Source organism: Acinonyx jubatus, chromosome A2 (genome assembly GCF_027475565.1).
Source record: "Acinonyx jubatus isolate Ajub_Pintada_27869175 chromosome A2, VMU_Ajub_asm_v1.0, whole genome shotgun sequence".
NCBI lineage: Eukaryota > Metazoa > Chordata > Mammalia > Carnivora > Felidae > Acinonyx > Acinonyx jubatus.
Genome location: NC_069383.1, coordinates 51,774,136 through 51,789,390, shown reverse-complemented (window position 1 = coordinate 51,789,390; position 15,255 = coordinate 51,774,136). Strand labels below are relative to the sequence as shown.

The window sequence follows — 15,255 nt, the reverse complement described above, 5'->3', positions numbered from 1 at the left end:
ACCCACTGTCTCTGTGAAGGAATGTGTGGGTACTTAGGTTAAAATGTATGCTCTTGTGTATGGGATTCCTTATTTACCCTGTATGGTTGCCCCTCCACTGTGCCTGTGCTTTTGTTGACTTCAAGCTTAGATTTTCTCTAGGAATACTTTAGGAAATACAGCTTCATATAGATAAATAGATAGGTAGATAATAGATTTTAAAAAATTAATGTTTATTTTTGAGAGAGAGAAAGAGAGTGAGCATGAGTGGGGGAGGGCAGAGAGAGAGAGGGAGACAGAATCAGAAGCAGGCTCGAGGCTCTGAGCTATCTGCATAGAGCCCGATGTGGGTCTCGAACTCATGAACTGTAAGATCGTGACCTGAGCCGAAGTCAGATGCTTAACTGACTGAGCCACCCAGTCACCCCATTTTTTGTTTGTTTGTTTAGAGAGAGAGCACAAGTTGGGGAGAGGGGCAGGGGGAGGGAGAGAGAGAAAATCTTAAGCAGGCTCCATGCTCAGCATGGAACCTAATGTGGGGCTTGATCCCATGACCCTGGGATCATGACCTGAGCCAAAATCAAGAGTCGGAACTGTGATTCCTTCAGAGTGTTCTTATCACTATTGTGCTTTGTACACATGTTTACACATTTTGGTCTACTAGTTTTCAGTTTTTGGAGCAAAAATAGTATGTTTGTAGTCACTTCAACAGATAACATCATACCTAGCCTATAAGCCTTTAGCTAATTTTGATTAAATTAGCTGAGCACGTTCAAAGTTTTTTTCTTTGATTTGGTATAACTGTAACTAAATTAGAATTTCAAGATATTAGTTTGAGAGCTAAAATATTGACAGCATATTATCATTTTATGGAAAACAATTGTTACTGACTTAACATTAATGATTTGCATGAACTCTGCTGTGATGGTTAAATTAGTTGTGTGGAAATACTGTGTCACAATTTAGTTGTAAAGAAACCTGACTTGGTCCAAACCTCAGTAGAAATTTGTCTTAGAAATATATTTTTAGAAAGAATTTTGATGCTCTGTTGCAACTACATGAGAAGTAGTCCAAATGACTTTTTAGATACCTCCTTTAAAATTTTGATTAAACCTTTCCAAAAGCACATAGGAGGGGATTCTGTTTTTCGTTTCAGGAATTCTATAAATTATCCAGGGTGGTTCTGCTGAAATAATTGTTGTTTTATCTATAAAATATAACAACAGAAACAAATTTTAACATGTTATGGAAACTTACGTGTCATATTTTTTTAACTTTTATTTATTTTGAGAGAGAGAGCGCGCACAAGTGTGAGTGGGGGAGGGCCAGAGAGAGGAGAGAGAGAGAGAATCCCAAGCAGGCCCCACACTGTCAGTACAGAGTCTGATGTGGAGCTCAAACTCATGACCCATAAGATCATGATCTGAGCCAAAGTTGGATGCTTAGCCGACTGAGCCACCCAAACACCCCTTACCTGTCAAATTTTCAATGGGAAATCTAGTTTGTTGAGTTGAATGGGAGTGAATATACCACCAAGTGTGGTTACAAAAGGATTTTTTATCTTAAGACTCTAATCCTAATTTATTAAGGATAGCTCATTTAATTATAGTTCTAAAACTGGTTAGAAATGCTTACATAAAACAATTCTAAAGAGTTTTTGAAACAGAATATAGGTGGGTAAATTTATTTTTTATATTTACCTTACATACTGAATTATATTCTAGGAAGTTAGAAATATAGAGAAGGATTACTGAAAAAGCCATTTTAAGTAGACTAAGCATTCAAAGATACCATTTCTATCTTTATGGTTTATTATACAATTTGTGGAAAGTTAGTAGTTTTAAGGTTACTGCTTTGTAAATGACACCACATTTTGCCAATTCCAAGCAGGAGGCAAATATTTTGTTTATAAATAACAACACATAATTTAAAACTATTCTTGATTTTTTTTTTTCTTTTGGTGTTTATTTTGAGAGTGAGAGAGAGCATGAGCTGGGGAGGAGCAGAGAGAGAGAGAGAGAGAGAGGGAGAGAATCCCAAGCAGGCTCTGTGCTGTCAGTGGTGAGCCCAATGCGGGCCTGATTCCACAACCCCGGGATCATGGCCTGAGCTGAAATCAAGAGTCAAATGCTTAACCAACTGAACCATACAGGCACCCCCTATTCTTGATTTTAGTAGGAGAAAAATGGTACATTTTTGTGACTGAAACTGTATTATGAAGAACGTAGGATGTACCAGACTGTGGGCTGGGAATATGGGTTTGAACAAAACAGATACAATTTCTATGCTAAATTAGAGTTTAGAAAAGAAATTGTACATTAAACAAATATCAAAGTACTTAATTGTAGGTTTATCACAGTTATAATGTATAGAATACTGTGAAAATATATGTTAGGAGAATTTATCCTAATTGGGGCAGCCAGGGACATAGAAATCCTGCTCCTAAAGGGTGAGTATGAATTAAGTACACAAAAGTGGTTGTGAATATGGGGTGGCAAGTGGAAGGAGGACTTTGCATCAGGACAGGGATAGGATTGATATAGCTAAAGCTATAAAGGATGGTGCAGATTGAATCTAGCAATGTATTACAGGCCATAAAATCTAGGTTTCAGTTAATTACACACAAACACACACATATACACAAGAGAGGCTCTTGTAGTCTGGATAAGAAATGATGATGGCTAGGACTCATGAGGGGGTGATGGAAAGAAGTTGTTATATTCCACAAGTATTTAGGAGGTAGAGTCTACCTTTGCTCTAAGTTAGTTTCTTTTTGTATTATTCCAATATTTTTTTTGCTATTTTTTGTCCTTTTTTTTCTCTTTATTTTTGTAGGGCTTTACCTTTATTAATACTTTGCTACTATTTTAATAGAAGTTCTGAAGGGAAAGAATATAAACTCAAGTAGTTATTCTACCATATTTAACTGAACCCTACCCACACTGATTTGAAATGTCACCTTTAGCATATTAAATCCTGGTTAGCTCATCTCTTTCCTTTTTTTTTCTTTTCTTTCATTTTTAATTTTTTAAAAGATTTTATTTCCTTCTTTTTACTTTATTTTTTAAAATTTAATGTATTTTTTAAATTTACATCCAGGTTAATTACCATATAGTGCAACAGTGATTTCAGGAGTAGATTCCTTAATGCCCCTTACCAATTTAGCCCATCCTCCCTCCCACAACCCCTCCAGTAACCCTCTGTTCTCCATATTTAAGAGTCTTTTATGTTTTTATATTATTTTATAATGTTTTTAATATTATTTTTGCTTCCCTTCCCTTATGTTCATCTGTTTTGTATCTTAAAGTCCTCATATGAGTGAAGTCATATAATACTTGTCTTTCTCTAATTTTGCTTAGCATAATACCCTCTAGTTCCATCCATGTAGTTGCAAATGGCAAGATTTCATTCTTTTTGATTGCTGAGTCATACTATGTTGTACACACACACACGCACACACACACACCACCTCTTCTTTATCTGTTCATCCATCAATGGACATTTGGGCTCTTTCCATCCTTTGGCTATTGTTGATAATGCTGCTATAAACATTGGGGTACATGTGTCCCTTCAGAACAGCACACCTGTATCCCTTGGATAAATACCTAGTAGTGCAATTGCTGGGTCATAGGGTAATTCAATTTTTAATTTTATGAGGAACCTCCATACTGTTTTCCAGAGTGGCTGCAACCAGTTTACATTCCCAAGCTCATTTCTTTCAAGATTTGTCTGTTGCCATTGCTGTGTCAATACTGCACTATTTTAATTTATCCTGTTTTTATACTTGATAATGCAGGTTACTCCTTTATATTTATGCTTTTGTTTTCTAAAATTATTGGCTACTTTTACCCATTTTCTCTTTCAAATAAATGTTGGAATAATTTTATTAAAAAAATCCTGTTGGGATTTCTATTAGGATTTGTTGATTTTTTTTAAAGAAAAATTTGGAGAGGATTGACATTTTTATAGTACTAAATCTTCCTATCCCAGGACTTGGTCTCTTCATTTATTTATTTTAAACATTCTTCATTGTATTTTAGTTTTTCTCATACCTATCTGGATGAAAATTTTTATTTTAGCATTTTTTACTATTTTTGCAAAATAGATTTTGTTGCTATTGTGAATGGGATCTCTTTTTTCCCTGCAATGATGTTTTCTAGTTGGTTATTACTATTAAGAAAGGTTTTTTTTTTTTTTTTCTTTATTGCTCTTATGTCTAGTCACTTAGCAAAACTCCTTTAACTTAAAACTCCTGACTTAAATAATGTTTTAGCTGGTTCCTTGAGACTTTTCCAAGTAGATAGTTAACATCTGTAGTTTTTTAAAATGTAATGTCTTAATATCTTGGTTAAAACTTACAATATAGCTTTGAAAAGTACTGGCCTGAGTGAGCATTCTGGTCTTATCTTTGACTTTAATGGTAAAGCCTTTGCCATTTCTCCATTAAGTATGATAGTTCATATAGATTCTGGTATAAAATGACTTTCTTCTATTCTTATTATGGTAGCAGTTTTCCATCAGGATTAGGTTTTTAATTTTATTTGATGTGCTGTATTCAAAACATTGAGATGATAGGGTTTTCTTATACTGTGACAAATTATATTTTTCTTAATGTTAAATCATCTTTATATTACTAGGATAATGTCTACTTGGCTATTGTTACTTTTTAAGACCTTGTTAGATTAAATTTGCTAGTATGTTGTTTAAGGCATTTGCATATATGCTCGTTAGTTTAATATATCATTTTTTTTTTCAGTTTTGAAATCTGCATTGAAGTTGGAATGCTTTCAGTCCTTTCTATACTTTCTTTTAAAAATGTGAAGTAGCTCTTTCTTGAAGGTTTGATAGAATTTATTCTTATCTCTCTCCTGGCCTGTGTCTTTTTAAGAAGGTAGATCTTTGAAAACCTTTTCAGTTTCTTCTATTATAATCTATTTCTATTTTTATCTTTTTCTCCTACACTTCTGTCGTTGACATTTTCCAGGAAAAATCTCTACTTGACTAGATTTTAAAATAAAGTTGTTTATTACATTCTCTTTTTAATCTTCTTTTTGCCTGCAGTTACTTTCTCATTGCATCCCTAGTGTTACTTATGTCTTTTCTTAATCAGACTAGCCAAGCATTTATCTATTTTTATAGGTCTTTTGAAAGAGCCAGCTTATTGATCAGATTATGTTTTGTTTTTTATCGATTGCTGCTTTCCCTTTTATTAATTCCTTCTGTCTATTAATGAATTTCCCATCATCTTGTAAATTTTGGTCTTTGTGATCCACAGCAGTTTTTTTTTATGTTTTTCTTCTCATAAAGAAAATTTTTAGTGGGAGAATTTTTCAGTTTGATCTTCCTACACATTATAATTTCATCTTTTTTTCTTTCTTTTACTCTTTCTCCTCCCCACTCCCTACCCGAGTAATTCTGTTTCTTTGGCAGTTAATGTTTCTGTTTGTTGAATTTGGTGAGTCATATTCATGCTGCTAGCTTTCGTAAGTGTTTGATGATTCTTGATTTGTTCATTTTTGTAATGGGATGATCTGGATTAAATATACTTTTCTCTTAAATAAGAATTCCATTTATATGTGTCATTGAATATATATGTCATATATATGTCATAAATAAGAATTCCATTTATATATGTCATTGAATATATATATTCACATATGTTTATATGTGAATATATATATTCAATATATTTTTCTCTTAAATAAGAATTCCATTTATATTTTTCATTGAATGTAGCTTCTGAATAAAGGGTCCATCCTATAGTGATTATGGAGGAGGAGTGGAACTTGTAGGAAACTTTTGAGTTTGGGGGTTTTCTTTTATCCCTGGAATCTCTGAGTAAAGGAGGACACTTTACTTCCCTGGCTCCCACTTAACTTTGCTAGGTCCCCACTATAGAGAGCTTCCTCTTTTATGTGTTAAGGTTTTACATACATTAGATTTGATGGGTTTAATTTATGTTTTAATATTTTATAGGGTTAATTTTCATTACTTTTTGTTACAATTTTCTCACAGTTCCTCATTTTTTTCATATGCTTTGAGGATAATTTTGTTAAAAAGAACAATGGCATTTTTTGAATAGGTCATGTTATTAGATAACTAATTTATAAAGTCAGACCAACGAATTGATTTAGAGGAAACCATTCCGTCACACCATCCCATAGCATCCCAATACATGAGGAAGAAAGGGATTATGCCAGGTCAGAACATTATTCATTTTATTCATGATAGTATGAAATGAAAGTGTCAGAGCAAATCCTTGCATGTCAGGGAAGTTGTGTTAGTGTTTCCACATCCTGGTTTAACTGGAACACCAGGGTAGGTTGTTCCATATACACCTGCCTCACCAGTTTCTTCACCAGTTTCTGTCTGCCTACCCTACTAATCTACTCCAAGATGCCCAAAACCCAGATGGTTCTCATTCAGTCACGTAAAAAGGGGAATCCATGGAAGAGACCACGTCCCTTCATCTCAACTCTCACCTTTGGGATTAGATAGCCTGGAATAAGGCAGACAAACTATGATCAGAACCAAGAAGGGGGGGGGGAAAAAGGAACAAGAAAAAAAGTGAGAACTTTTAAGGAAGCCTTGACAGGAATGTTAAAAATAACATCTGAATTCAACTCCAGAGAAAAGTGTTACCAAGGGAAAACAAAGTGTTAGTGGATGTTCTGAAACTGCCTATAAGAAAGGGTTGGGGAATGATCTCTAGGAGCTTGGGACTCAGTGAGGCTTTGGCTTCCAGTCTGAACCTGCACACTGCAGTCTGTTTGGCTCAGTCTTCAATGAGAGTCCTTCAGCTCTATCAGAGTACTCCCCAGTGTGTTACATTGTCCTCAAAGTTCTGTAATTCAAGGAAGTGCTTGGCATGTTGACTCTTCTAACTGGAGAGGAGGTTTTGTACATGATGGCTGTTGGGGAGACTTTAGTTAGGTCTCTAGCTGCTGACTGTTGGTGTTGCAGACAGCTCCCAATTTGTGCCTTGACCATGGTGGCCAGCTTGGTCAGGGTCTCCTGTTAGAGCAAGTACTCTCTCAGTACTTGCTACAGACCCATATCCCATAGTGGGCCATCTAGCCATCCAGCAGGAACAGGGTACCACTGAGGGCTTCAAGTACTCCATGAAAGGAGTACTACTGATTCAAAGTTCTAGCAGGTGGCGGGGGGGGGGGGGGGGGGAGTTCTCACCCATAATGGAAGGGGGTTACCAGCCTCAGCTTGAAACAGGATCTCATAGGCATGGATGGCATCGAGAGCTTTCATCCTGGTTAGATAGTTGTAACAATTCTGATTTCCTTGGGTTTCCATTGTACCAGCCTTGCATCATCATTCCCAAGGAGCTAGGGTTCATACTGCATATCATGAAGCCTGAATAGTGGAATATCGGGTAGGAGCATGGGTCCCAAAGGGACTTGAGGTCCTTTTCAAGATTTCCTTGTAAAGCACATGATGTGCTTTTTGCTAAAACTAACAATGTATACCAGGTTCCTGTAGACATTCACTAGCACAACATTGCCCCAGGACAACCAGTTACTGCCGAACACTGTGGCCTCCCCAACCTGTGGAGAACTGCATTGGTTTTTCCCACTTCCCTGCCTCATCAGCCCAGGTTTCCTGGAACTCCCTGGCCATTTCCTTATGGGGGGGAGGTGGGGGGGAGGTGGGGAACAAGCCAGACCTGGCCTGAAAACATGTGGGAGGGTCTGTTGCATTTTGATTAGAACTCCATTAAATGTACAAATTAGTTTGGGAATGTTTGACAACTTTATAATATTCAGCTTATCAGTTTCTGCAATAAAAGGGAAGGGGGCAGCAGAGATTTTGACATGGATTGCATTAAGTCTGTAGATCAGTTTGCCAATTTAGCAACATTAAGACTTCCAATCCATGGAAATAAGGTATCTTTCTATTTATTTTAGTCTTCTTTAATTCTTTCAATGATGTTTTATAGTTACAGTGTATAAATCTTGCATTTCCTTTGTTGCATTTATTTGTAATTATTGTTTTAGTGCTCTTGTAAAAAGAATGTTTTCATAATGTCATTTTCAGATTATTCATTGTTAATATTTAGAAATACAATTGATTTTTGTATTTTCGGGTCGTATCCTGCAACCTTGCTGAACTCAATAATTTTTTGTGTGTATAGTTTAGGATTTTCTATATACCAGGTATTATCATCTGCAACAATAGATAGTTTTACTTATTTCTTTCCAGTGTGGATGCCTTTTATTTCTTGCCTAAGTGCCCTGGCTGGAATCTCCACTATAATGTTGAATAGAAGTGGCAAAAGTAGACACACTTGCCTTGTTCCTGATCTTATGGGAAGGCATCCAGTCTTTCACCATTAAGTATCATGTTAGTTATAGATTCTTCATAGACACCTTTCATGAAGTTTGGAAATTTCCCTTCTGTTCCTGGTTTGTTGAATATTTTTATCATGAAAAGGGTATGGATTTTGTCAAATGCTTTTTCTGTGCCTCTTGAGATACCATGTTTTTTTTGTTGTTGTTGTTGTTTTTGTTGTTGTTCTTTTAATACAGTGTATTACACTGATTGACTTTTATTTGTTGATGAACCACTCTTGTATTCCTGGGATAAGTTGTACTTGGTCATGGTGTACAGTCCTTTTCATATGTGGCTGGATTTAGTTTGCCAGTATTATATTAAAGATTTGTGCATCTATATTTATAAAGGATATTGACTGTAATTTTCTTGTGATACTTTTTTGTGGATTTAGTATCAAGATCTTATAGAATAGTTGGGAAGTATTCCCTCTATTTTTTTTTTTTTTGAAGAGTTTGTGAAGTATTGTTTTAAATTCCTCTTTAAAGTCTGATAGAATTTACCAGTGAAACCATCTAATTCTGGGCTTATGGAAAGTTTGTATTAGTAATTCCATCTCTTTACTTTTTTATAGATCTATTAAAATTTTGTATTTCTTCTTGAGTAAGTTTTAAATTAAAAAAATATATAAAGCAACTGCAAAGTGGTAAGTATGTATAAGGTAGTCTGATAAAGCCCAAATGGCATACAAAAAACTGTCCTCATGGGAATTCAACTTGAAACTTACAGCATTTAACAACTCATTTTATTAAAACATAACTTTTCAAAAGAGTGTTGTTAATGTCTTTTTATTTAAATTATTTTACATATATAAAATATATCTTATTTTATAATTATATTTCATAATGGCTTGTAATTTAAGTTTTTTTGGTTTTGTTTTGTTTTTTGCTTTTATCTTAGCAGCAATGCAGCAAGTGTTGGATAACCTTACAGAGCTGCCCTCATCTACAGGAGCAGAAGAAATAGACCTTATTTTCCTCAAGGGGATTATGGAGAATCCTATTGTAAAATCACTTGCTAAGGTATAGTGGTTTATTCATAAGATTACTCAATTAGTTTTAAAATTGTCTTTTCAGAAGTCTTTTTAGATATTACTAATTTAGGACTTGGTTGATATACCTTTTGCTTAGCAAATAGTAACACTTATCACATAATGAAATCATGCACACAAAAATTAGACCACTTTTGCCTCGCCTGTGCAGACTTTTAATACAAGATAAAATGACTCTTAGTTTTAACCTAACACATTTAAAGTTTTAGGGAAATGGTAACAGAACCTGTGAAAAAGATCCTGGTACTATCTCCATTTCAACAATAGCAAGATACTGATTTTCTTCTTTTACATTAGAACATGTACCTGTTTTTCATTCTGGTTCTTGACTTCCTATATCTAGTACTTTTTGAAATCTTGTCTTTTCATGGGTAACCCTGATATTCTGAGTATTTTTTGTAATGAACTCTGTAGTTATGTCCTTAACTCATCCGTAAATACACTTTTACAAGTATTTTTCGTCCAGTTTTATTTCATTTATACTATTTCCTGTATTAATTTTTATAAATATCACTAAAGTGTGGTGTATTAACTACTTCACAACCCAGCTCTCCCATTCTTTAGCATTCCCTCAAATGATTCTTGCTCTTGGGAACTCTGTGCCACATGTGCTCTCTGACCTGTCCTCCATGTAGTCATCTTGTCTCTCCCTTTGCCTCTTGCACTCCTACCTAGTATGTTGATTTCACCCCCTCCCATAATCGTTTTTTAACCACAGTCTCTTTTATTCTTTTTTTTTTTTTTTTTATAATTTTTTGTTTAATGTTTGTTTTATCTTTGAGAGAGAGAGAGCACAAACAGGGGAGGGCGGAGAGAGAAGGGTACAGAGAATTCAAAACAAGCTCCATGCTGACAGCAGAGGAGCCCCAGTGTGAGGCTCAAACTCTCATCTCACACCGTGAGATCATGACCTGAGCCGAAGTCAGATGCCTAAACAACTGAGCCACCCAGGTGCCATCTTTTTTTCTTCTAACTTGTATAAAATGATACTTTTACAAAATTTTCCATTTGTAAAAGTGAATTAATGATGCAGATCCTCATTGTATTCAGAACCTTACCCATTCTAAGATCCCATGATAGAAAGGCTTTGGCTCCTCAGTACAAACTAATCCATGTGTATATCACCCAACTGGAATTTAAATTTAGTAATTTTTTTTATAGTATACCAATCCCAACCTTTTATTCTAACAAAATAAGGGTTAATGAGTTATGGCTTCTCCAACTCTATAATGTTTACAAAGCAAAATTTCTAAATAGGAAAAGAATTTGTAAAGTTCGTACCTGGAATTAACTTAAAGGAAAATAAAAACTTTATCACATTGAGCTGTCTTTCAATAAATACAAATTAAGAGTGTATTTAACAACTTGGGAAGATATAACAGGACTTCAGAGGAAATCAAACATTGGTTTCTTATAATTACACAATGAGAGATAGATTCAGAAATGATCATTTCAGTTAGTATTTCAAACTTGCTTTTACAACTTTATGGATATTATTTAAAATTTAAAAAATACTTTCATAAACATTAATGCCTATAATATAAAATTGGTAGCAGTTAATAGCTTCTTCCTTAGTCTGTCTATATAAATAATTGATGAACCAATTAATTTATCCCTATTCTGTAAAACCATATGGTCAATGCATTTGATTTCAGATTTAACATTTTTGAAAAAAAAATGACTCAAACATCTAAATACTTATTTTAAGACTTTGGAGAATTATAGGAATATGAAAGAAAAATTTTATTTCTTGTATTTTTTATTACTAGAGAGTTCTAAAACATTAAAAAGTATTTTTCTTTTTAACTCATTTAAGACTATTAATATGTAGAAAAAGATGAGAGATTTTTGTTATGCAAGCAAATAGTTGTGCTTCAGACTGGAATTGCTTTTGAATTCATGTTATTTTCCCCTCTAAAGAGAAACCAGGAAAAAGAGAATCCTGTAAAACTAATAAACCATCACAAGTGCTTTCAAATTATTCCTTTTCATACAGGAACTTCTAAGCAGTCACACTATGGTGAATATCTTTCCTTCACTCCTCTTCTGGCAGACCAGGTGAGGTTAGCTAGAGAAGATCTCCCGGGGAAGGGCACCTGTGAATAGAGAGGCTTATATCTGCTTTGATTTTCTTCTCATTGCCAAATTAGCTGGTCTCTGTCCGTTGATAAGATGACTTATCACAAAAATAAAAAATACAAAAAAGAATTGTTGTAACCTCATTTTTCTGCTACATGGAAGCAGAGTAATAGCTCTCAGTGTAAATGAAATAATCTTTGAATAGTCTGTTCAATATCTGTGTGGCTTTCCTCATATTCTAATGAGGAACCTCAGAGAACTGCCAGCTGCATTTACCAGAAAGGTTAATGATCACATCACACAAGGTTACTGATGCTGTGGTCTAGCCTCCCTCTTTCTCAAGTCCCTCCTCCACCCCTCCCCCTCCCCCATCACTCCCTTTTATTTCCATAAGCAAATATTGTTGAAATAAACCATTCAAATGTGCTGTAACTTAGTGGAAGTCTACTAGTAGTGGAAGTTCCTAGGAGAGACTCTAGTAATTTTTGATTGCAGTCTTTCTAAAGTTTATTAGATAATACTTTATTTTAATAGTAATAATAAAGGATATGATTACTTACTTTTTTTTTTAAGTTTATTTATTTTGAGAGCAAGAAAGTGCAAGTGGGGAAGGGACAGAGAGAAGGAAAGACAGAATCCCAAGCAGACTCCAGGCTGTCAGCATAGAGCCTGATGCAGGGTTTAAACTCATGAACCATGAGATCAGGACCTCAGCCAAGATCAAGAGTTGGACACTTAGCCGACTGAGCCATCCAGGTGCCCAGGATATGATTTACTTTAAAATTCAAGCTTCTTATCATAAATACCAATTACTGTACCAGGTCAAGATAGACTAATAGCTTCAGGGTCCATTGAAATATGTAGGGGCTACTTAGGCTATATTGACTAACTCACCCTTAGTTCTAATTGGTACTTTTAAAATAGTTTTTGACTCTTCCTTTGGTGTTGTCAGTTTTTATTATCAACATATCTATTATACCTGTGTCTCTGTATTTGTTTAATTTATAGCGATCTGTAGATTTAGAAGCTAGATAATAATATTATGTAAGACATCTTAAAATGTATTTATAATTTACAGAGGTCTTTAAAATATATTGTTTTGAGGTCACCTGGGTGGCTCAGTTCAGCGTCTGACTTTGGCTCAGGTCATGATCTCACAGTTTGTGGGTTCGAGCCCCATGTTAGGCTCTATGTTGATAGCTCAGAGCCTGGAGCCTGATTTGGATTCTGTGTCTCCTTCTTTCTCTGCTCTTCCCCCACTTATGCTCTCGCTCTCTCTCTCTCGCTCGCTCTCTCTCAAAAATAAACATTAAAAGAACAAAATACATTGTTTTGTCTTCACAGCAACTTAATGAATTGAAAATCATGATTCAAAGTACAAAAATTATTTGTCTAAGGTCACTGTCCTAGTAAGTGACAGAGATGAGGTGTAGACCAGGTTTTCTTTCTTTAAATTCTGTGCTCTTTCTACTACAGCATAGGTTTTTGTGTGCATGTGTATTCTTAAGAATTTCTGGTAAAAAATTATTTTTAATGTGGCTTTGGTGCCATTGATACTGGCCTTATGGAGGATCATCTTGATCACTATTTTCAATAAAGGAAATGGCTGGATGGCTTTGGAGCAGCTCAGGTATTAGTGTAATGTAATCTGATGATAAAAACGAAATTAAGAACAGAATAACCAATAGTATCCAACATTCAAGCAGTTTCTCAATAAATGGGAGCAATGATAACTTAGTATTCCTACAATGAAAGAAAAAAAATTCTAGGAGGAAGGGAAGACATCTACTTCCAAGAAAGAGATATTAAGTCACAGCCGGCCAATACTCCCAGTACAAGTAGAGGAAAAATGGTTAAGTTGCTGAAGAAACAGAGAGGCATATGTTGCTAGACACATGGAGAGACAGCAATATGTGACTAATAATCACGAGAAAAATAATGGAAGCAGTTCCATAGATGATGCTTTTATTAGAGTTTATAAACAAATATTTTTAAATAATTAATATCTTTTTAATAGAAGAAAAGAGAAAGTGAAGACATTTAAAATATAACTAGAAAATTAGAATAAAAGGCAATCAAAAGGTCATTTGTTCTTTTATTTTTTTTAATTTACTTTTTACTTTTTTAATGTTTATTTTTGAGAGAGAGAGAGAGAGAGACAGAGACAGAGTGTGAATAGGGGAAGGGCAGAGAGAGAGGGAGACACAGAATCTGAAGCAGGCTCCAGGCTCTGAGCTATCAGCACAGAGCCCAACTTGGGCCTCGAAGCCACAAATCACGAGAACATGACCTGAGCCAAAGTCAGACACTTAACCGCCTGAGCCACCCAGGCGCCCTTGTTCTGTCTTTTAGATTCCACATATAAATGAAATCATTTGGCATTTGTCTTTGATTTATTTAAACTTAGCATAATACCCTTTAGGTCCATCCATATTTTGCAGATGGCAAGATCTCATTCTTTTTTATGGCTGAGTAATTTTCCATTGTTTTATGGATATCAATGTGTGTATATATATACACATATATACATATATATACACACACTATGTAATCTTTTAAAAATTTTTTTTCTTTTGAGGGGTGCCTGTGTGGCTCAGTCAGTTAAGTGTCCAACTTCTGCTAGGGTCATGATCTCACTGTTCGTGAGTTTGAGCCCTGCATCAGACTCTGTGCATACTGACAGCTCAAAGCCTGGTGCCCACTTCAGATTCTGTGTCTCACCCTCTCTCTGCCTCTCCTCTCTGTGTGTCTCTCTCAAAAATAAACATTAAAAAAATTTTTTTTTCCTTTTAAAATAGGGTTGACACAGTGTTATTTTAGTTTCAGGTGTACACCATAGTGATTTGACAAGTCTATGCATTATGCTGTGCTCACCACCAGTGCAGCTACCGTCTGTCACCATACAACACTATTACAATACCATTGACTGCTTTCCTATGTTGTATGTACCTTTTGTTCACGTGACTTATGCATTCCATAACTGGAAGTCTGTTATCTCCCACTCCCTTTCACATATTTTGCCCATCCTTCCACCTACTTCCCCTCTGGCAGTCATCAGTTTGTATTCTGTATTTATGAGTCTGTTTGTGCTTTTTGTTTGTTTTTTAGATTCCACACGTAAATGAAATCATATGGTATTTGTCTTTCTTTGTCTGACTTATTTCAGTAAGTGTAATACCTTTTAGGTGCATCCGTATTTTACAAATGGGAAGATCTCATTCTTTTTAATGTCTGAGTGATATTCTGTTGTGTGTGTGTGTGTATACACACACACATCTTTATCAATTCATGTATCAATGATGCTTGGGCTGCTTCCATATCTTAGCTATTGTAAATAATGCTGGAATAAACAAGGGTGCCAATATCTTCAAATTACCATGCTTGTTTTCTTTCAGTAAATACCCAGTAGTGGAACTACTAGATCATGTGGTACTTCTATTATTTATTTTATGAGGAACCTCCATACTGTTTTCCACAGTGGCTGCATCAGATTGCATTCCTACCAGCAGCGTACAAGGTTCCTTTTTCTCCACATCCTTGCCAACACTTGTTATATCTTGTCTTTTTGCTTCTAGCCATTCTGATAGGTGTAAAGTGATATCTCATTATGGTTTTGATTTGCATTTTCCTTGTTATTAATGAAGTTGAACATCTTTTCATGTGTCGGTTGGCCGTCTGTATGTCTCCTCTGGAAAAATGTCCCTTCAGGTCCTCTGCCCATTTTACAAACATCTCCCATTCAATAGGATTCCTTGTCATTTGGTTGATGGTTTCCTTTGCTGCAAAAGCTTCTTATTTTGGTG

The 15,255-nt window shown here is 35.1% G+C and overlaps 1 protein-coding gene and 1 pseudogene across 5 annotated transcripts in view; one reads left to right on the top strand and one right to left on the bottom strand.

The window, feature by feature from the left end:
* PALS2 (protein associated with LIN7 2, MAGUK p55 family member) overlaps positions 1-15,255 on the top strand; it is a 112,704-nt gene that overhangs the window by 37,122 nt on the left and 60,327 nt on the right. For 4 of the 5 annotated variants that reach the window (XM_027075134.2, XM_015081010.3, XM_053218300.1 and 1 more), the window contains one exon: positions 9,226-9,344. In XM_027075134.2, the coding sequence (XP_026930935.1) occupies positions 9,228-9,344 (117 nt within the window). In that variant the 5' untranslated portion in view covers positions 9,226-9,227. Of the gene's footprint in view, positions 1-9,222; positions 9,345-15,255 lie in introns of those variants that run through there. The other variant, XM_053218299.1, reaches the window with a different exon arrangement.
* Positions 6,182-7,376, bottom strand: LOC128314988 (protein C1orf43-like; annotated as a pseudogene).